Source organism: Doryrhamphus excisus, linkage group LG10 (assembly GCF_037039965.1).
Source record: "Doryrhamphus excisus strain RoL-2023G ecotype Guam linkage group LG10, RoL_Dexc_Guam_v1.1, whole genome shotgun sequence".
Classification (NCBI taxonomy): Eukaryota; Metazoa; Chordata; class Actinopteri; order Syngnathiformes; family Syngnathidae; genus Doryrhamphus; species Doryrhamphus excisus.
Genome location: NC_136366.1, coordinates 7,705,826 through 7,728,545, shown reverse-complemented (window position 1 = coordinate 7,728,545; position 22,720 = coordinate 7,705,826). Strand labels below are relative to the sequence as shown.

The 22,720-nt window shown below is 43.5% G+C and overlaps 1 protein-coding gene across 2 annotated transcripts in view; it reads left to right on the top strand.

Annotated features, from left to right (window-relative positions):
* The window catches only part of pappaa (pregnancy-associated plasma protein A, pappalysin 1a), a 94,789-nt gene extending 78,845 nt beyond the window's left edge, over positions 1 to 15,944 (top strand). For both annotated transcript variants that reach the window (XM_058065038.2, XM_058065037.2), the window contains exons 20-22: positions 1,500 to 1,571; positions 3,257 to 3,355; positions 10,358 to 15,944. In XM_058065038.2, the coding sequence (XP_057921021.2) occupies positions 1,500 to 1,571; positions 3,257 to 3,355; positions 10,358 to 10,462 (276 nt within the window). In that variant the 3' untranslated portion in view covers positions 10,463 to 15,944. The remainder of the gene's footprint in view (positions 1 to 1,499; positions 1,572 to 3,256; positions 3,356 to 10,357) is intronic.
* The last annotated feature ends 6,776 nt before the right edge of the window (positions 15,945 to 22,720 follow it).

Sequence of the window (22,720 nt, the reverse complement as noted above, 5' to 3'; positions counted from 1 at the left end):
TAAGTGATGATGATTTATTGCTTTAAACCAGTTGTGGTTCACTTCTCACTATGACCCACTTAGACATCCCTCCTTCCCTGGTCTTTTTCTTGTCCCTCCATCGCTAACGACTCCCTCCCCCCCCCGCCCCCAACACGCCCGCCTTCCCCTTTATCAGCAAAATTAGCCTGTCGGGCTTCCAGTGGAATTATTCATTTTCTATATGACATTACGTCGTCTAAGGTGGCGCTGAGATGGGGATCTATTTTTATGTGGTATCAGCGCCCCGGGAGGCTTGGAAGAGGGTGAGGATCACATACATAGTGAGGGGTGAAGCCAGGCAACGATCATGGATTATCTTGATTTACGGCCCTTCTGAGAGAGGAAAAAGGAGTCAGTGAGGGGAGGGGAGGGGAAGGAGTTTCTGGATGACATCATCATTAGAGGCAAAAGTGGAATGTACAGTAGGTGCAGAAAGTTTCAAGATGAAATGAGGTGCTTCATCCCCCCCCCCCTCCCCCACATCCCAAGGTAAGCCGGAGGGGCCTTAGGTGCTGGAGGTCCATCCCTCCATCTTCTTCTCCTAAGCATCGATTTACTGACAGCACTGAAATGAAAAATAGCTTAGTTTGCAGCAACAAAAGAAATCCATGTCAACTGTGTTAGATAACGGTACACATGGGGGGGCTCTTATAGGGGGGTATTATTTGAGGTCAGACAGTTATTGGGATGCATTGGATTTATAGTCCGACACTAGTGTTTCTGGTGTGGAGGTCACACTTTGTAACAACATTGGAAATCATTTGGATTTGTCTTTATTTATTTATTCATTTTTAATTGATGGTTAATCGTAGCACAGCGTTAACTTTTCTTCCTGTGATCGTGCCACAAGTACTCGCCGGACGATGCCGGAAGTGAATACCTTCCCTGGCTGCTTTCTACAGTTAGCTATTGAGAAGTTACTCTTTCCATGCAGTTGACACATCCCTGCAATGCAACTGATGTAAACAGATGGAGAACGCTTGGTAGGCACACTGACAAACACTTACGGACACACAGACATTCCATGCACGCCCCCTTTGAGCTGCATTCTAAAGAAGAGCACAGTGGGATGGGATTCCACACATTCTAGGAAGATATTTGAGAACATTGCGCTCTTTACCTTTGCTGGTGTGTTCCTCCCGCTCAGTTCCTTGACCTCAGGCGTCGATCCCCGTGGCAAAGCACAGCTATCATCAGGTCATATCTCGTCAAAATCCATTCTTTTCGGTCGTGTTCCGAGACGGCATCAATGAAAGGCGGCTACATAATGAATGAGCAGCACATGAGACCTTTTCATCGCTCCTGTGCACGTGTGTTTGCTTTCACGTGCACGCTGCAGAGCAACTTTAGTCCGGGTCTCGAGGTTGACTTGTCGGGTCAAAGGGCAAAATTCAAAACATCATAAATTGTATTGACGGTATACTTCCTGTTCTCAACTTCTTCATTAATCCAACCTTGTTATTAAATGTGTGTTGCAGAGCATTGTCTGTACAATGGGACTTAAGTGGTATCCGCACCCAGAATTACTCCACTGCATCAAAGGATGTGAGGTAAGACGGCTCCTCTATTTATAGAGAGAAAACAGTTGCCTCATTTATAACATTAGCCAACCTCCAAATACCCTGAAAAATAGTACTAAAAACTACTACTAAAGAATGATAACAACATGTTAAAAAATGTCATTCTAATTCAAATCAATTGTAAAAAAAAAAAAAACAATAATAAGAACCACTGCTTTATTTACCAGTATAAAGCAACACTGGAGAGTAAATGTTTCATGGTTGTTTTTACGCCCCTGGGCTCCCCATACTTTGGAAACACAAATACAGTAGATAGCGGAACTCAAGTCAATTTTCAATGATATCCATACCAGATATGCGATAACTGGCATGCATTAATAACCTGGCAGAATGAGGTTTGACATACTTCCTTTAATATCCTCACAAAGGCCAATGTTTTAATACATTCACCCATCCATCTTCTATGCCGCTTACCCTCACTGGGGTCACGGGGTATGCTGAAGCCTATCCCAGCCGACTTCGGCCAAGAGGAGGGGTACACCCTCGACTGGTTATCAGCCAATCGCACTCACATTCATACCTTTATCAGCCTGAAATAAATTTATAAAATACTCATTATATTTGGGGATTTAACCTTTTCAAAGAAATAATAATAAGAAATAAGTTACATTTTGGTCTATATGTGCCCTGTGATTGGCTGGCGACCAGTCCAGGGTGTACCCCGCCTCTCGCCCGAAGACAGCTGGGATAGTCTCCAGCACCCCCCGCGACCCTCGTGAGGAAAAGCGGTAGAAAATGAATGAAGTTACATTTTTTTACATGCTTCGAATGGGGAAATGTAGTGCCATCTGGTGGACAGATGTAGAAATTACAATTTGATAGCTGGTAGTCCAGATGAAAATATTAACATAAATGTTGTAATGTTGGCCTCACAGTCGGGTAGTGGAATTGCATCTTTTCCCCGTGCATGCATGGGTTTTCTCCGTGTGCTAACGAGAAAATGGATGGCTGGACATGAAGGATGCTATTATTTTAGTTCAAATACACGTGACATCACAAATGTTATTTTCATTGGGATAATTTCTCATAACATATGATAATTCAGTAAATAAATATCGTACGACAAATTGCACCTACTGTTTTCACCACAGCCAAAATGGGTTAAAAATAAAGCAAGTGAATGGCCCTCAGATGTCTTATAGAAATAAAACTGTCCTATTAATCTGTAGTCCGGTTGCTTTTAAAGTCTTAGTTTATTCGTAGGTCACACTGGGGTCACAAGATCAAACGCTGTCTGTCCTCGCCAAACATCGCAATCACGTGTGAAGGAATTCCCCTCGACTGTATGGAAGAATTATATTATGTGCGCACTTAAGACCAATTGGATATCCTCATTGTTAACCCAAGTGGAAAGGGTCGGGCCAACCCTATAAATCTCCTCATTGGAGCTCCTTTTTTTTTTTAGTTTCTGTAGTGAATAGTTTATTGCATTCTCAGTTAGATTTACGATTCTGGTCCACCAAGGCCCCCAAAAAAATCACATTAGAAGATGAAGGAAATGTAAAATGTATTGCTCACAGGAAACTACAATTAGAATGTTTACTTTGCTTGGACAGTTGCTATCTATTTAGATGACAATGTCAATAAGACAGCATAGAAGATGAACTTTTAGGACTTTTTGGAGCGTCCCATTAACATGCCGTCTTTTGGAACAGCCATTCATGGGAGACAACTACTGTGATGCAGTAAATAACCGAGCCTTCTGCAACTACGATGGAGGAGACTGCTGCCAATCCACTGTCAAGACCAAGAAGGTTAGACACACCATTCTATCTTTTTTTTTTTTTTCGAGATGACATGTTACCATTGGCAAGCCTTAACAACCATAAATAATATAAAGTGCTTAAAACATAAATATATTGGAGGCAGTACATTAAATGAGAACTCTAATGCCCATAAATTCAAGTCTTCACTCTCTGTAGAGTCATTTTAGCCTTATTGATGGTTGCCAACAATCATTATCAATACCATACTGGCACTTGAAGACAACTCTGAGTTCATACCCTGTCTGCAACAAAGTTCACGGCATGGAACTCTACTGATATCCCATAATTGCATTAACATCTGTGGCCGTTGATACTTTCCTGATGTACTTATTTTTCTTCACTCCACCAAAGTGGATGCACTGACGCATCACCAGCTGTTAGCATCCAGCAGCATTATCTACCTCTGCATGCGTTTTAAAATGTCGGTGGTGTGCCGATCCTGTAGAAAACCCAACGCTAAAATGCTGACGCTACTTACCATAGAGAGACATCTTGAAGTAACGTCTTCGGGATACAACACAACGTTAGAAACGGACATTTTAAAAAGATACATAGCCGTTTATTATCAACTCCTTTGATAAAAATAATAAAGTTGGGTTTGCAGCTAGCGGCACAAACCAGAAGTCCTTTTAAGCTACTGGGGGGTGTGACCAACCACAACGGAGTGGGCGTGTCTGGAGGCGAGCAATGAGTGCAATACTTTAAAACCGTTTTCGCAGGAAACACGAAATCCAAAGAAATCCAACTGAATAGGTGCAGATTCTGGAAGACCTATAAAGCTTTCTATGCTGGTTATTGTGTGTAGCTGCTCTATAGGAGTCCGCAACTCAATACAAAGGCCGAAAAATGCGCATAATAGGTCCCCTTTAAAGTTTTTGCTGCGTATAGCAAAGTGTTCAGTGGTTGGTGTTCGTGTAGCGACAGGCTTCGTCTGGATCACACTTAGCAGTCGTTGGCAAATGGCGTGATTGCAAGTGTAGTTTAAGCTTCTGCGCTGCAACATCTGCTTCTCTGGTTTGGCCTCCGCTTCTGAATCTGGCAAGGGTCTTTAGTTGTACTCCTGGCATATCCATCTGTATGTCTGGCTGGATTTATACAGCAGTCTATGCGTCTCCCTGGATATTTCACTTTGTCTGACTGGGAAGCCTCTTTATTGCCTGTAGTGAATTAGGATGTACAAGAAACATCTTCAAGAATTCCAGCGGACAATCGTACCGCGGTCCACTTTAGTAATGTGCAAATACTGCAAGGCACATTTCTCTGGTGACTGACCCAAAGCATCGCCGTTGAAATGGAACAGGGTTTGGAAACTGCAACAATCTTATCCACATTACTTAATGTTGGAAGTGTGGTGTCCAAGGACTGGGAAAAATTAGGAAAAGCAGACTGTTGTTTCCCAACACGTGGCGTGTTTGTTCACAAGGTAGCCTCAAACATATGAATAGAAATATATCAAAAAATGGAAGGCATAAACAAAAACGTGAACTAATGTTTTATCAGCACGGCGTCATGACGCCATACATCAACAAAAGGCCCTCGCTACCTAACCCCTGCTGCACCTATGGGGGGCTTTTAATCCTTCATGGAATCCCCACTGTTGGTTGCAAACAACCCCCCCCCATCATCAGAAAACGAACAAACCCCCCAGTACATGGTACGGTCAGATGATGTTGATGATGACATCATCAATAAACCACGCAAGTAATGATGATCAACAAAAACTGAAATGTACGGAAACCAAGGTCATCGGAAATAATCTGTTGTAGACACCCAAATATTTTTACATGATATTAATTTTACAGGGGCGGCACGGCGGTCGAGTGGTTAGAGCGCAGAGACCAGGGTTCAATTCCACCCTCGGCCATCTCTGTGTGGAGTTTGCATGTTCTCCCCGTGCATGCGTGGGTTTTCTCCGGGTACTCCGGTTTCCTCCCACATTCCAAAAACATGCTAGGTTAATTGGCGACTCCAAATTGTCCATAGGTATGAATGTGAGTGTGAATGGTTGTTTGTCTATATGTGCCCTGTGATTGGCTGGCGACCAGTCCTGGGTGTACCCCGCCTCTCGCCCGAAGACAGCTGGGATAGGCTCCAGCACCCCCGCGACCCTCATGAGGAAAAGCGGTAGAAAATTAATTTTACATGGAAAAAGTCTGATATGCATGGTCGTCTTATATTCAGGTCAAAATGCCATTGAGGTTCTGCAGTACATGGGTGGCGTTCCATGTTCATTTTCTCCCCTCATTTCACAAATAAACATCTTTAAATGTGTGTGAGAGGGAAGGTTCCAGGCTGTGGGCTTTGAACCATAGCCTTTAGCTGTTTGCTTAGCTCACGCTAAGCCCTCGCTTCCTCTTGCACGTCTGGTGTGAGGGGGGCTATAGTACCACAGTTTACCGCTGAGGTATGCCTCATTTAAAGTCCAATCAAAAACAAGAGTCATGAAGAACCTTTTCAAACATAGGCTTGCAAGTGCACCTTCATCAGGATCGTGACATAACGTCAAGTTTGAAGACAGCGCCAGAAGAATCAAACATACTCAACGTCTGCCAAGTGTAATATTTATATGTATATAGCAAGCCGCCAGTGTAATAAATGCCGATTTACATTCGATTTTTGCTTGGAGGAGAATTTTTCGAGGACGTGGAAGACGGCGAGTCGCCAGCAGAGGCATTACATGAGCACGAACGCCCCCCGCAAGCGATTGGCTCGGGAAACTATTTTGTGCCTTTCCGTCCAAGCCACTTTGTTTGATTTTTTTGTGTGCACACTCAGTATGGACAGCTAACAGATCATGAGGAAATATTCCTGGATTTGACAAAACATGTATTGGATTACAATTTCAGACTCCCCCACTGCCCCCCCTCCCCCCATGAGTTCTGGATGACTTGTTGTGTATTATTCCACCCCCAGGAGCTTTGAGGGTGTAAGGTCTACTTGCATGTAAGGTCACCTCTGGATCCAGCCTTAATAGTTGCAAGCTGTCAGTCGGCTTTGGCATTGAGGAGAGTAGGCAAGCGTATGGAGTAATGCCTTGTGCGCTAGTGGTCCCCCCGCCCCCCCTTCCCAGTTCCCCTCCTACATCCCAATTTTGGAAGGAATTCCTCTCTTGGATGCTTGGAGCAGTATGCAGAGGGCAGCAATTACATAGTTATATGGCTTGGCCCCTCTAAAACAACTTTAGCTAAATGAGACTATATGTTTTTCTGTCTGCTTTGGTGGTCGTCGGCTCTCTCGTTGCCTCCCAGTCTCTCTCCGCGCTGTTTACGGCTCTTCAGAGTCTGGCACAGGATCACGCTCAATACGTGATTTGTAACGTGTCATGACTGATGTTTGTGTCCAAGCTGATGGTCAGCCGCCGCCAGCGCTGACCACCTAGCATTTAAAGCATTTCATACAACTGACGTTACAGATAGCGGGTATGTTATGATGTGCGGGGTGGGGGCGGGGGCGGTGTACATTTCATCTACTTTGGTTGTCTGCCTTCACTTATTGAATATGCTTACGTGGTAAGAGGTCAATAGCGCTGACTTTCAAGTCAGCGACCGCACATAGTACACGGTAGTTGGTATTCCTTGTAATAATATCCAGGGCAGCTTTCCTACTTTCTCACTTTCCCTGTTTTTGTCAAGCTACTGCAATTCCCAGTAATTGCCAACAATTGAATAAACAGCAGCTCGCCATAGTTAACTTTAATGCCAACTTTGGTGGCTATGACGCCGTTTAAAAAAAAAAAAGTAGGACGGGACTTAGGGATAATGTGGCGGGAGGAGCCGGGGCTTTTCTCTGCAGCTGAGCAAAGGTGGAGGACACACCGGCCTCTGTTTGTTAACATTCTGGCACTCTGCTGATGTTAAATGCTAGTGCTTATGTAGACAAACAAGTCATAAGTTTTGGGCACTTTTTTCAAAGTTAAAATCTTGTTCTCTCTTCATTTCTGTCAGTTTCATTTCGATGTATTTTTGGAAGTGCTCAACTCTTGTCAGAATGGGGCAACAGCCTTTTCGCTTTAAAATGCCCCAACATTCTTAGTGATTAGTGCATGCGTCATTGAATGCATCACTTGTAATGATGCCAAGGGTCTCCTGTGGGTATTTCTAGATACCCTAATTTTACTATGAAAAAATATAGCACAAGGGCTGCACGGCGGTCGAGTGGTTCAATTCCACCCTCGGCCATCTCTGTGTGGAGTTTGCATGTTCTCCCCGTGCATGCGTGGGTTTTCTCCGGGTACTCCGGTTTCCTCCCACATTCCAAAAACATGCTAGGGTAATTGGTGATTGGTGGTCCAAATTGTCCATAGGTATGAATGTGAGTGTGAATGGTTGTTTGTCTATATGTGCCCTGTGATTGGCTGGCCACCCGCCTCTCGCCCGAAGACAGCTGGGATAGGCTCCAGCACCCTCACGACCCTCGTGAGGATAAACGGTAGAAAATGAATGAATGAAAATATAACACAATTTAAAACTTGAAGAAATTACTTTCCTTAATGATTGCATGACTTTCATGCCATGGTGAAGACTGGGGTAGGCCCCAGCTTCCTTGTGGCCATAATAAACAGTGTTGAAAATAAAAGAATTCTTTGTGTGGAATATCACCCCCACCTCCCATTCATCAAGCAGTTAGTCCTGGGTATAGTTGACTGGGATAGGCTCCAGCCTCATCAGAAAAGGTTAAGCTATAGGAAAAAACCAATAGGTCTGAAACTCAGACTACGCACGTCCTTGAAAGCAGCATTCATTTGTCTAGAAATATGTTAGTCCAGTCCGGTTTGCAGCACCAGACTAGACTTTCCATACCTTCCACCCTCCTAGCAATGACTGACACGCACAAACTCAACAGCAATGAGAGGAAGACTGTGTTATTTTGACCTGCGCCTGTGATGGAAGGATGAGGCTCTGACAAGGTCAACAACCTTCAGAAGGTCTTTCATGTAGCAGTTAGTGGGTGTCCTATACCCCCACCCATTTAGCCATGGGATACGGGGCAGCATGAGGGCCCCTGGGCCCACAAGGCCAGCCAGCCATTTCCCAGCCACCCTGAAGACAGAGACCCTGAGGTCGGGGCCAGATGTGGCAGCTGGCCCCCAGCACCCTTAGGGTCAAGGTCATGAGGAAACCCGTTCAAATTTGCCACCCACCGTCATTCTCAAGATGGAGAGATAAACAGAATCGGCCTTGGAGTGATGGAGAGTGAGGTGTGGAGGGGAAGTGGGAGGAGGAAAGAAAGATAAACGAATATAAGACGCTAACTAAACTGAAACGGGGGCTCTTGGCCTCAAAATGCCACGGGAACACAGCTCTTGACAGCTGTTTCTGATGTGAGTCCGGCCCCTGGACTTGTAAAATCATCCCATGCAGGCCTCGTTTTTCCTCTGAGGGTTCACAGGGCACTGCCCACTCGCTCTGCTGGCCCTCACATGAAGGCTAGCCCGCCGCACAAACAGCGACTATTACACAGCCTTTCAAAGGGGAAGCCTGCGTCAATGCTCATTCATGTTATTTTACAACCCCCTGCCGTCTACAAAATGGTTTATTCTCATGACTTACTGGCGGGGTTTCCTCTGAGCTCTGGGGTCAGGGTTCAAGCGTTATTTATTGTCATTGCAAACATGTGGCATGTTGGGCAACAACATTAGCAAGAAGAAATATACAGTATATATTTATTATGCTGTTTTTGTAACATTACTAAATCTTTGCTGTGTTTATTCCAGTGCTATTAACAAAGGCCAAAGTTGGAAACATAATTTTACTGCAGTACTAATTTTCTTGCTAACCCTTGCATTAAAAGTTAAATAAAGAAAATATATTTTAATTAAATAAAGAAAAAAGAAATAAAGAAAAGCTCCTCTGGCTGCCCTTAGTCTCCTTTCCCATAAAAACAGTTTCTTTATAGTGCAATGTATACACTGCTATTCCACTATCTATTCACTTGTAGCCCTCAGTCTCCTCTTGGATAATGTGCTTTGCTTTCATGGCCAAAGTTGGATACAGAATTTTACTGCAGTACTAATTTTCTTGCTACCCCTTGCATTAAAAGTTAAAGAAAGAAAATATATTTTAATTAAATAAAGAAAAAAGAAATAAAGAAAAGCTCTTCTGGCTGCCCTTAGTCTCCTCTCGCATAAAAACAGTTTCTTTATAGTGCAATGTATACACTTCTGTTCCACTATCTGACATATTTCATTCTCTTGTAGCCCTCAGTCTCCTCTTGGATAATGTGCTTTGCTTTCCTCCATTCTTACTACATTTCTGTTGCATTTATTGCAGTTCTATGCCCTTTGCTACGAATAAGGTTTCCCAGCTAGCTCAGTGTCAGACTAGATTACTACTCTTTGAGCATGTACTACATTGCATACTGAGCATTGTTTAAAAAGACCACTTCAATCCTAATAAGAAAAAAGTAATGCTATGCCCTTGGTCTTGTGTTTGCCTTTGCCTGACTTGGACCACATGTGTTCCTGCTTTGGCCTGAGGACGGTGGGGGGGGGGGGGGGGGGGGGGCGTTTTGTGTACCCAAACAGCTGAAGCAGGCTGACCCCCAGAGAGGCTGGTAGACAACGTGGCAGCAATAGCAGCTGGTGCCGGTGACGCATTCCTGACGTTTTATCTGATGACGTTGGACGCCTAGAGCGATGGCTACCGATCCTGGAGTTCTCTTCTGCTGTTACTGAAGGACACCGACAACAATCTGGCCAAAATAATGAACTGTGTCTACAGGGAGCATTAGGATAGATAATCCTCTGGGTGCAGTGGTGTGTTTTCTGGCTGTCCTCAGTCTCTTCTTGGATGAAAATATATATTTTTTAATTGTGCAGAGAAGTAAATATAGCAGAAGGTTGGTCTTTACAACTGATGCCTTCAGTGCGGCATGTTCCCCTGACAACTCAAGCATGTTTAAATTCTCTTGCTGCCCTTAGTCTCCTCTTGGATAAAAAAATGTCCTGAGGGGATCGATAAGATCTGAGATGAATTCTTCCTGTCCACACAGGTGATTCCCTTCCCCATGTCCTGCGACATACGAGATGAGTGCTCCTGTCGGGATCCTAACGCTATGGAAAACAAAAGAGAAGAAGGCGTCCATTCCCTGGGGTGACCGAGCCCACAGAAGGAGGATGGGAACCCTTTTCAACATCCCAAAACACCTTTACTCCAACACCACACAGCCCGAGTGGCCGAGGCCGACCCCCTCCATTTTCATCCTCCAGTTTCCTGCACATGCTGCTTTGAACAGGTATACCTCTCCATCCTCGCTTACACCCCAAAACCAGCCGGAATGATCGGGAAAGGACAAGTGGACTCCATGGAAAACATCATTTGTATAAGGGTCATAATTCTTCATCATCAAACGTATAACCAGAAAGATTTTCTTTTGCTAGAGAATTTAAAAAAAACAAAATATATCAACAGAGACAATAGGCGGTAGCATGCCTTTTGACCAGTATGTACTTTAGTGTCCTTCATGGTAGAAGCAATTCCAAATGTTTCTGTAGGAGGGGGTTTGGTTGTTGGATCAATAATTCCAGATAGAAAGGAAATGAAGACACATGTTTCTCAGACACTTTTGAAGGCATGAGGTTTGGCACAAACAATTCTGTATCTTTTTAATTTTACTCAACAACAACAAAAAAAAAGTGTTTCTTCATCGGCACATCAGAAAACCGCTTGGTGGGTGGGGGAGAGGGGGGGAACGATATGCTTCTATTTCTCATCGACACTCCATAGATTCCACACAAAAGAAAACATGGAATCAACAAATAGGGGCAGAAAACTGTCGGAGTAATTACCATCCCGGGAACCGCAGAAACAATATTCCCATGGAGTTAGTTTTTTTTATTTCATTTAGAAAGAAAACACAGAATGCGTAATGAAAACAACGCCTGCTACTGTGTCGCCAAGATTCTGCACTTTAGCTTTTTTGTCTTCGGTCAGTCACATTTTTATGCGGGATTTAAAACAAAAACAAAAAAGAAAACTCATTCATTCATTTTTTTACTGTTTATCCTCACGAAGGTCGCGGGGCGGGGGGTGCTGGAGCCTATCCCAGCTGTCTCCGAGCGAGAGGCGGGGTACACCCTGGACTGGTCGCCAGCCAATCACAGGGCACATATAGACAAACAACCATTCACACTCACATTCATACCTATGGACAATTCAATTCAATTCAATTTTGGAATGTGGGAGGAAACCGGAGTACCCGGAGAAAACACAGAGATGCCCGAGGGTGGAATCAAACTCGGGTCTCCTCGCTGTGAGTTCTGCGCGCTAACCACACGACCAAACTGTAACATCTTATTTTGTGTTTGGTCGAGTCGGCAGTAAATACCCAAGACCCTTTTTCTCCACTTTGGACTGAAGCGTTCAATGCAGCGTGTATTTTTGTTTTACCATTTTACCACGGTACCAACTTTCTGTACTTTTAACTGGAAGTCAAATCAGCTCCGTTGGGAATGTAAGCGCTATGATTGCGTAGCGGCGTTTAGACGTACAGTACAAGGGCTGGTTATTCACGTCATCACGCTTCCATGGACACGGTTGTGCACATAACAAAATGGCCACCACGTTAAGTGCACTTGTCCCATCTACACATAGCAGTTCTTGTGTGTCTTTCCCCACCAATCAAGTCCCGCACCCACACCCCCCACTACAAACACACTGCTGCTGCTTGGCTTACCAGCCCCCCCCCCCAAATGTTGCTGCTCTGCCGCATCCGTGGTTACAGTCAGCGTGACTTTTTATTGGACTGGCAAAAGGCTGCTATAAGCGTTCCATGCCATCCTCATGTGTGTCGGGAATCGTCATACGCAATGAAGGTATTATTCCCAACCCCCAAAACAACATACCAATGTAAATAATTTCCGCTGTCTTTTCAGGTTTGTCTTTTCTTGACCAAATGTCATATTCAATTAGTTGTTTGTGTAAATGACCTCAGTTACTGCACTTTTGGTTTTAGTTGCTAAATCTTCCAAAAAGTGTCTGCTAGAAGAAGCTGCTATTGTCGGATTGGTGATGCCAGACTAACTGTATTATATCCGTCCTTCCAACTACCTGTGTTGCCGCTTTAAGACCATTGCTTACATCACTGCGCTGGTTTTAGGAACCTGAACTTTTAACTCTTGATGTATTTCTACCACCAACAATATGACAGGTGGAGGCGTTAGCGTATACAGTGGAACTTCCAAAGCCGGCATTTTTTTATGTTTAATTTTTTTACATAACAATGAAAATTAAAATAATGTGTTCCAGTGCCAAACTTTTTTTTAAAAAAGGAGAAAACTGCAGTAATACCGGCGCCGTACCAAAAGAACAAGATGGCGGATACGAACGGCTGAAATGGGTTTCCTCCATAGGGTGGCTGGCCTCACCCTAAGAGACAGGGCGAGGAGTTCGGTCATCCAGGAGGGGCTCGGAGTAGAGCCGCAGAGCCAGTTGAGGTGGCTTGGGCATCTCGCACCGACGCCTCCTTGGTGAGGGGTTCGGGTGGGAGAAGGCCCCCGGGGCAGACCTCGGACACGCTGGAGGGATTATGTCTCCCACCTTGGAGTCCTCCTGGTGGAATTGGAGGAGGTGGCCGGGGACCGGGAAGTCTACTCAGACCGCCGCCCCCGCGACCCGCATAAGCGTAGAAAAATGGATGTATGGGGAAAACTGTGCTTATGCCGTATTTTTCTTTAATTTTTCAAGAACTAAAAACTGTACAACTTTCGATACATTTGACTTTGGAGGTTCCACTGTATTTTTGATATTTTAATATCTTTAATATCATCTGGCTCAACTGTACATTTTTTTTTTTGTTTGTCTTGTTTGGCCCTGATTTTTGAAGGTACACAAACGGTAAACAGAAGGAAAACATAAATGAAGAAAAAGCAAATTCAATCTTCTAAACCTTGTTGTTAGAAATATGAAATATGTAATATACGGCTGCTTTACATACAACTATAACCGGTGGGGGGTCGGGGGGTGGGGGCTGATCATTTCAAGAAAGTTAGATACTTTATTCATATCTGAGAGAAATCCACATGGTTTTTAAATCATAGAACTTTCTATAGCCTGTACCGTAACTTCAATATACTGAAGTTTTTTTTTGGGGGGGGGGGGAGGGGGTGTCATTTTTTAAGCCATACATGCAAAAGAAGGAACATCACCTCGATACTGTTGTTATCACAGGATCCCTCGCTGTACCTCATGCCTGTAATGTTTGCTGCTTCAACATATACATATATATATATATATATATAAATATATATATATATATATATATATAATAGTTTTTTTGCTTCTCATAACAATGATGTACATAGTAGAACTATTTATTGAGAGTGTTATCTTTTTTAAGTTATATTTAATGTCCATGTAAGTTATTTTTTACTTATTGTTCATTCTCCTGTTGGTCACTATCCCTCAAAAAAACAAACAAACAAAAAAAACGAAATCATTGGCTAATCCTTCTCCTGTCAAAACCAGAATGTATGTTTTTCTTTTGTTTGCCTGTTTTTTTATTAACAGCAATATATATATATATATATATATATATATATATATATATTTTAGAGAGAGAGAGAAAACAAAACAAAGAAAACGATGGAGATGGAGGACTCCAGGTACCAGGGGTTATCACAGTGTGAGGCAAAAGCCATTGGACTTCCGTGGAAGCGAAAATCGAATTTTTTTGATTGGCAAAATGAACTGATTTTGGTGAAAAAAAAAACGTTGAAAAGGAGTACTTTGACTTGTCCTAGCCTTGCCACTATTGGGCCCCCAGTACACGGTTGGTCGGGTGTGAGTAGAAAATTAAAAAAAAAATGCTCTGGAAAAAGAGTGTTTTGGGGACAAGGCGTGGCCTCAACTGTATTATATTCGCTGAATGGGGGGGCTCCGATTCTCAGATAATCGGAGTGATTATTGGACACTTTTGTACCCTCCTTCAAAAGCATGTTTCAAGAACCTGAGGCCCCCCCGGTGCCAGCAAAGGTACTTTGCAGGTGTTTTTCCCTGGCCTGTGCCACGATTCAGCCAGGAATAAACAGACTGGAGTGAAGAGAAAACGCCAGAAAAAGTGTGGTTCGGGGCATGGGGGACGGGGGACGGGGGGGCCTTCACCTGTAGTGTATTCTCTGAATGGGGTTCGGGGTCTCACCTTGCAACACTTTGAAGACCCCGAGTTATTATTGGACTCCAAGAGGGCACCGCCCCAGTGCCAGCTACCATAAAGTACAGAGAGCGCGCCCCCACATCGTGGTGCTTTTTCTGGCCTGAGCCGCTATTTGGCCAGGTGTGAAGATGTGTACTCACAGGGGCCGGACCCCGCGGGGGCCCCAGGGGCGGCGGTAGGCAACACGACACGTAGCAAGGGCCAATGAGTCAGACTTTCTCCCGAAGAGGGGATGGCCGCCACCCTCTCTGGGACTCCCGCCGCCCATTCCTCCCTCCCCCGCTCACTCCTTGACACACTGCCTCATCTGTCACTGTCAGCTCGGCGGGTACAGGGCGGCCAGTGTAAGTCCAGGGGAAGTTTGGGCGGCTTAAAGGTGCGTTTGAAGCCAGGCTTGAAGGAACACACACTGGGCCAAGAGTCCTGGCTTATCACATACGCTCGGCCATGACAGGCTTTCATATCCTTCCATAGATTTTTTTTTACAGTTGACACTTTCTAATTTGCATGTTAAAAAAATGAAGTGTTTGAGGCCCCTCCGTGGAGAAAAATATGTGCCATTTTCATTTTTTTTGTGTATTATAACACATGAAGTACCTCTCACGGGGCTCTCGGCTTATCCCTCCATTCATATTTTTGTTGTTTTTTTTTCAAAAATATACAGTGTATTTGCATATTCCGTGGATATCTAGTGGTATTACTGCAATGTTTCGTACCCGATTGCTCAACAAATATATTTTAAGATGTAAATAGTAATATTATATGATGATTGTATTTGCAGAAACAAATGTACTAACTGTTTGGGAGTAGCTCTCGGATCGATTTTTATCCTAACTATTATACAAAGAGATGTTATTGTATATTGTGTCAAAGTATCGCCCGCAGAAATACCGCGAAAAAGCAGAAAAAAGAAGAAGATGCTTTGCCACGCCCACTCACTCGTCATCAGCATATATTTCTTTTTTTTTTTACATACAGTAAGTCGTATTTATTATTTCTTGATCCTTTCTGGGTCGAAGCGGAACCTCATTAGCAACTTTTATTCTGCATTGTTTCTGCCCCCCCCCCCCCCCACCCCCATTTTGGACTGGATGAGTCATAATTTGCCTTTGGGTCTCCTGAGAACTTCACTGTAAAGGACGCCGTCTGTTGTCTCTCTGATGGCGTCCTCGCTCTTCTTGGTTCTTTTTACAGTATGCACTTTTTCAGGCACATATACAACCAGTTGGACTTTTTTTTTTTTTTCATTCCGTGTTTGTCTCGTTTCTCACAGTTGCAATTATATATATTTTTTGGTGCTCTGCTACATGGCAAAATCATGTCGGATCTGTACTATATTTTCATAAGGAAAGAGTCATAAAGATGAGTATCATGTTCATTTTTTGCTGTCATTTATTGTGTAGAAATAAAACACTGGTTAAAGTGAGTGGGCATTGAAGGAGTGTCATTATATCGATGGAATGCTTTCATTTCATCACATCACTTTCTACATTATTGTTTCCGACCGCATAATAAAGGTAAGTACTCTGAACATGTCACAGATATATAATATTTTTTTTAGCGTATTAACAACTGTCCGGTGGTTGTCATAAGGTATCTACGCTAACAGCTAGCATGCTAACAAAAAAGTCCCCGAAACCACCAAGTCGGTCTCAAACGTCGAGTGTATGTGGATTTTTTTTTTAAATTCTGTCTGCCTATGCAATTATATTTTACAATTATATTATATTATTATTTTACATTATATTTTATATATTTTATAATTACAACTATTGTGTAAGTGCGTAACCATACATAAGTACATGCTTGACATCTTTACTTGAACATTATAACCTTATAAACTGAAAATTCATCCTTTAATTGGCTGTAGTGCAAAATATGTAAAATATATATTTCATGACAAAAGAGAGTAATTCATCATTATTTTGTGTTACCATTCAATTTGTGAATGGGATGCGCAGAAGTTGAAGATGACGCTATGCTCGTCATTATTGCCGAAAAGCAGAAGACTATTATTATATATATTATATTATAATACATATAATATATATTATTTTTATATATTTTATATTATATATATACATAATTATATTTATATATATATATATATATTATATAGACTATTATTTTGAGTTTTTTGTTTCAAATATTTTATCATCTTAAATTTATATAATAAATTGGTTATCTTTTAAGTTAATTTCAGACGACACTAACGACAAATATAGTCAAACTTTTTTTGCATGATATATATATATAATTATATATATATATATAGACTATTATTTAGTTTTTTGTTTCAAATATTTTATAATCTTAAATTTATATAATAAATTCTTTTACGTTAATTTCAGACGACACTAACTACAAATCTAGTCAAACTTTTTTTTTTTGCATGATTGGGTTACCAACAAAAATTTTCACTCAAATATTCCCTCATTCCTCCTCCATCCTTCGTCATGTTACATGTTGATTATGTTACATTAGCAAGCGTAACGTAGCAAACTGCCTTTATATGGTGACTTGTGGTATAAATAAGGATGAGTAGAGACGATACTTGCAGCATTGCGCGTGCATTCAGCCATCTTGAATCACACGCCCAACACCGAACCCTACCATACTTTCCACCATACCACGGTGAAGAAAGAAGAAATGAAGGAGGCCATTGTCTTCAAAGATGTTAAGAAACAGATATCACTAATGCTTGAAGGTGTTGAGAAGTCGCCATTGATGAGAATCCGCTCCTCGCCATCTTCCCAGGAAGCGTCTTCAATAAAGGTAAATGGAATATTCATGGAAAATTGCACTTTTGGGGAACTTTTGAGACATGAGCACACATCTTCTGTCTTCTGTCTTTTCCTAAGTTATACAGTAGAGACAGTAGAGACAGCCCATTGGACAAAGACTCCATCGGACACGAGCTTGCGGATTACGATGCCACTGCGGGCAAATTGACTACACACATTTTCACACAATTGACTAATGGGTTTGAACTCCATCAAGAGGTGAGGTGAGCTATCGCTGGTGTGGTTCTGTGTTTTTAAAAAGCGTACATTAAAAATGTGATGTCGGGGGGGGCATCACGTCCATCCGGCTGTAACAGGTAAACAAGCTTATGAAAGGAGCGTTATATAAGCCGCTCATGTAAACACCATAATTGAATCTTATTGAGCAGAGGGCTCAGTCGTCGCGCTACTATTACTGCTGCCGTTCATGTAAACATCGGCCGAAAGAGTGCTGAACTCATGAAATTCCGAATTTGCGTGTGGTTCCGACAATATCGCAGATACGTTGGCATGGAAATAGGAGTTGTTATTCTTGGCACGCCTCTGACGTCCGTGGTCCTAATTTGTGAGAATGAACATCAAGCTACTGATTTTTGAAAGTGCCCTTAATGTTGCATGACTGGAAAGAAACGAGATCGGAGCTTAAAGTGAGCTTAAAGGAATAGCTGGTGGAGGGGTGGTGGAAAAAGAAAACGCTTCCCAGCAGCTCCCACGCAGGGAGGCACCTTTGCCTAATGATATGAATTAGAGCGGAATTCATGGGAGAAAGATGTCTGCGAGCGTCGAACGTGTCAGCTTCTTATCCGTGTATTGATCATCGAAACTTCTTCATGCACAACACGAGACACGTGCTGCAAATCAGTTGATCAATATCACGTCTGATTCGTTAACCTCTTACCCGATTCGGCATATTATTCTTATTTATATTAAGAGCGACACAACCGACGAGTCAGCTTAATAACGCTTGCAGTTGATAGCTGGGCTTCAACCAGGCCACAAAAGTTTCAGGTGCCGGGAAGCGTCGCTATTATGTTCAAATATCTTGCTTTGATTGGAGTTCCTGATGAAAAGTGGAAGATATGCGACTGCCACGTTGAAGGAAGCCGGAGTACCTGCAGGAAAAAACACTCACCCAAACTCAACATTATAACCAGTTGGGCAAGTGGGCAAAAAATCCCACTTTTCTGACGCTTCGCTTTTTTGCCCGTTTTTCAGGTCCGCGGCTGTCGATTTTTTGCCTTTTTTTTAAAGTTGTTGAAAAGACACCTTCCTGGTCCGGGAAGTGGACAAAACCCACCACACATTAATCAGGGGTCCCGGCAGGACCTAAAGAAGGCAAAAAATCCCACTTTTCGGACGCTTCATTTTTTGCTCGTTTTTCAGGTCCGCGGCTGTCGATTTTTTGCCTTTTTTTTAAAGTTGTTTAAATGACACCTTCCTGGTTCGGGAAGTGGACAAAACCCACCACACATTAATCAGGGGTCCCGGCAGGACCTAAAGAAGGCAAAAAATCCCACTTTTCTGACGCTTCATTTTTTGCTCGTTTTTCAGGTCCGCGGCTGTCGATTTTTTGCCTTTTTTTTAAAGTTGTTTAAATGACACCTTCCTGGTTCGGGAAGTGGACAAAACCCACCACACATTAATCAGGGGTCCCGGCAGGACCTAAAGAAGGCAAAAAATCCCACTTTTCTGACGCTTCGTTCTTTGCCCGTTTTTCAGGTCCGCGGCTGTCGATTTTTCGCCTTTTTTTAAAGTTGTTGAAAAGACACCTTCCTGGTCCGGGAAGTGGACAAAACCCACCACACATTAATCAGGGGTCCCGGCAGGACCTAAAGAAGGCAAAAAATCCCACTTTTATGACGCTTCGTTTTTTGCCCATTTTTCAGGTCCGCGGCTGTCGATTTTTTGCCTTTTATTAAAGTTGTTTAAATGACACCTTCCTGGTCCGGGAAGTGGACAAAACCCACCACACATTAATCAGGGGTCCCGGCAGGACCTAAAGAAGGCAAAAAATCCCACTTTTCTGACGCTTCGTTCTTTGCCCGTTTTTCAGGTCCGCGGCTGTCGATTTTTCGCCTTTTTTTAAAGTTGTTGAAAAGACACCTTCCTGGTCCGGGAAGTGGACAAAACCCACCACACATTAATCAGGGGTCCCGGCAGGACCTAAAGAAGGCAAAAAATCCCACTTTTCTGACGCTTCGTTTTTTGCCCGTTTTTCAGGTCCGCGGCTGTCGATTTTTAGCCTTTTTTTTAAGTTGTTTAAATGACACCTTCCTGGTCCGGGAAGTGGACAAAACCCAGCACACACTACTCAGGGGTCCCGGCAGGACCTAAAGAAGGCAAAAATTCCCACTTTTCTGACGCTTCGTTTTTTGCCCGTTTTTCAGGTCGGCTGTCGATTTTTAGCCTTTTTTTTAAGTTGTTTAAATGACACCTTCCTGGTCCGGGAAGTGGACAAAACCCCCCACACATTACTCAGGGGTCCCGGCAGGACCTAAAGAAGGCAAAAAATCCCACTTTTCGGACGCTTCATTTTTTGCTCGTTTTTCAGGTCCGCGGCTGTCGATTTTTTGCCTTTTTTAAAGTTGTTTAAATGACACCTTCCTGGTCCGGGAAGTGGACAAAACCCACCACACATTAATCAGGGGTCCCGGCAGGACCTAAAGAAGGCAAAAAATCCCACTTTTCTGACGCTTCGTTTTTTGCCCGTTTTTCAGGTCCGCGGCTGTCGATTTTTTGCCTTTTTTTAAAGTTGTTTAAATGACACCTTCCTGGTTCGGGAAGTGGACAAAACCCACCACACATTAATCAGGGGTCCCGGCAGGACCTAAAAAAGGCAAAAAATCCTACTTTTCTGACGCTTCGTTTTTTGCCCGTTTTTCAGGTCGCGGCTGTCGATTTTTCGCCTTTTTTAAAGTTGTTGAAATGACACCTTCCTGGTCCGGGAAGTGGACAAAACCCACCACACATTAATCAGGGGTCCCGGCAGGACCTAAAGAAGGCAAAAAATCCCACTTTTCTGACGCTTCGTTCTTTGCCCGTTTTTCAGGTCCGCGGCTGTCGATTTTTCGCCTTTTTTTAAAGTTGTTGAAAAGACACCTTCCTGGTCCGGGAAGTGGACAAAACCCACCACACATTAATCAGGGGTCCCGGCAGGACCTAAAGAAGGCAAAAAATCCCACTTTTATGACGCTTCGTTTTTTGCCCGTTTTTCAGGTCCGCGGCTGTCGATTTTTAGCCTTTTTTTTAAGTTGTTTAAATGACACCTTCCTGGTCCGGGAAGTGGACAAAACCCAGCACACACTACTCAGGGGTCCCGGCAGGACCTAAAGAAGGCAAAAATTCCCACTTTTCTGACGCTTCGTTTTTTGCCCGTTTTTCAGGTCCACGGCTGTCGATTTTTAGCCTTTTTTTTAAGTTGTTTAAATGACACCTTCCTGGTCCGGGAAGTGGACAAAACCCAGCACACACTACTCAGGGGTCCCGGCAGGACCTAAAGAAGGCAAAAAATCCCACTTTTCTGACGCTTCGTTTTTTGCCCGTTTTTCAGGTCGGCTGTCGATTTTTAGCCTTTTTTTTAAGTTGTTTAAATGACACCTTCCTGGTCCGGGAAGTGGACAAAACCCCCCACACATTACTCAGGGGTCCCGGCAGGACCTAAAGAAGGCAAAAAATCCCACTTTTCGGACGCTTCATTTTTTGCTCGTTTTTCAGGTCCGCGGCTGTCGATTTTTTGCCTTTTTTAAAGTTGTTTAAATGACACCTTCCTGGTCCGGGAAGTGGACAAAACCCACCACACATTAATCAGGGGTCCCGGCAGGACCTAAAGAAGGCAAAAAATCCCACTTTTCTGACGCTTCGTTTTTTGCCCGTTTTTCAGGTCCGCGGCTGTCGATTTTTTGCCTTTTTTTAAAGTTGTTTAAATGACACCTTGCTGGTTCGGGAAGTGGACAAAACCCACCACACATTAATCAGGGGTCCCGGCAGGACCTAAAAAAGGCAAAAAATCCTACTTTTCTGACGCTTCGTTTTTTGCCCGTTTTTCAGGTCGCGGCTGTCGATTTTTCGCCTTTTTTAAAGTTGTTGAAATGACACCTTCCTGGTCCGGGAAGTGGACAAAACCCACCACACATTAATCAGGGGTCCCGGCAGGACCTAAAGAAGGCAAAAAATCCCACTTTTCTGACGCTTCGTTCTTTGCCCGTTTTTCAGGTCCGCGGCTGTCGATTTTTCGCCTTTTTTTAAAGTTGTTGAAAAGACACCTTCCTGGTCCGGGAAGTGGACAAAACCCACCACACATTAATCAGGGGTCCCGGCAGGACCTAAAGAAGGCAAAAAATCCCACTTTTATGACGCTTCGTTTTTTGCCCGTTTTTCAGGTCCGCGGCTGTCGATTTTTAGCCTTTTTTTTAAGTTGTTTAAATGACACCTTCCTGGTCCGGGAAGTGGACAAAACCCAGCACACACTACTCAGGGGTCCCGGCAGGACCTAAAGAAGGCAAAAATTCCCACTTTTCTGACGCTTCGTTTTTTGCCCGTTTTTCAGGTCCACGGCTGTCGATTTTTTGCCTTTTTTTAAAGTTGTTTAAATGACACCTTCCTGGTCCGGGAAGTGGACAAAACCCACCACACATTAATCAGGGGTCCCGGCAGGACCTAAAGAAGGCAAAAATTCCCACTTTTCTGACGCTTCGTTTTTTGCCCGTTTTTCAGGTCCACGGCTGTCGATTTTTTGCCTTTTTTTAAAGTTGTTTAAATGACACCTTCCTGGTCCGGGAAGTGGACAAAACCCACCACACATTAATCAGGGGTCCCGGCAGGACCTAAAGAAGGCAAAAAATCCCACTTTTCTGACGCTTCGTTTTTTGCCCGTTTTTCAGGTCCGCGGCTGTCGATTTTTCGCCTTTTTTTAAAGTTGTTGAAAAGACACCTTCCTGGTCCGGGAAGTGGACAAAACCCACCACACATTAATCAGGGGTCCCGACAGGACCTAAAGAAGGCAAAAAATCCCACTTTTCTGACGCTTGGTTTTTTGCCCGTTTTTCAGGTCCGCGGCTGTCGATTTTTTGCCTTTTTTTTAAAGTTGTTTAAATGACACCTTCCTGGTCCGGGACGTGGACAAAACCCACCACACATTAATCAGGGGTCCCGGCAGGACCTAAAGAAGGCAAAAATCCCACTTTTCTGACGCTTCGTTTTTTGCCCGTTTTTCAGGTCCGCGGCTGTCGATTTTTAGCCTTTTTTTAAGTTGTTTAAATGACACCTTCCTGGTCCGGGAAGTGGACAAAACCCACCACACATTACTCAGGGGTCCCGGCAGGACCTAAAGAAGGCAAAAAATCCCACTTTTCGGACGCTTCATTTTTTTTCAGGTCCGCGGCTGTCGATTTTTCGCCTTTTTTTAAAGTTGTTGAAAAGA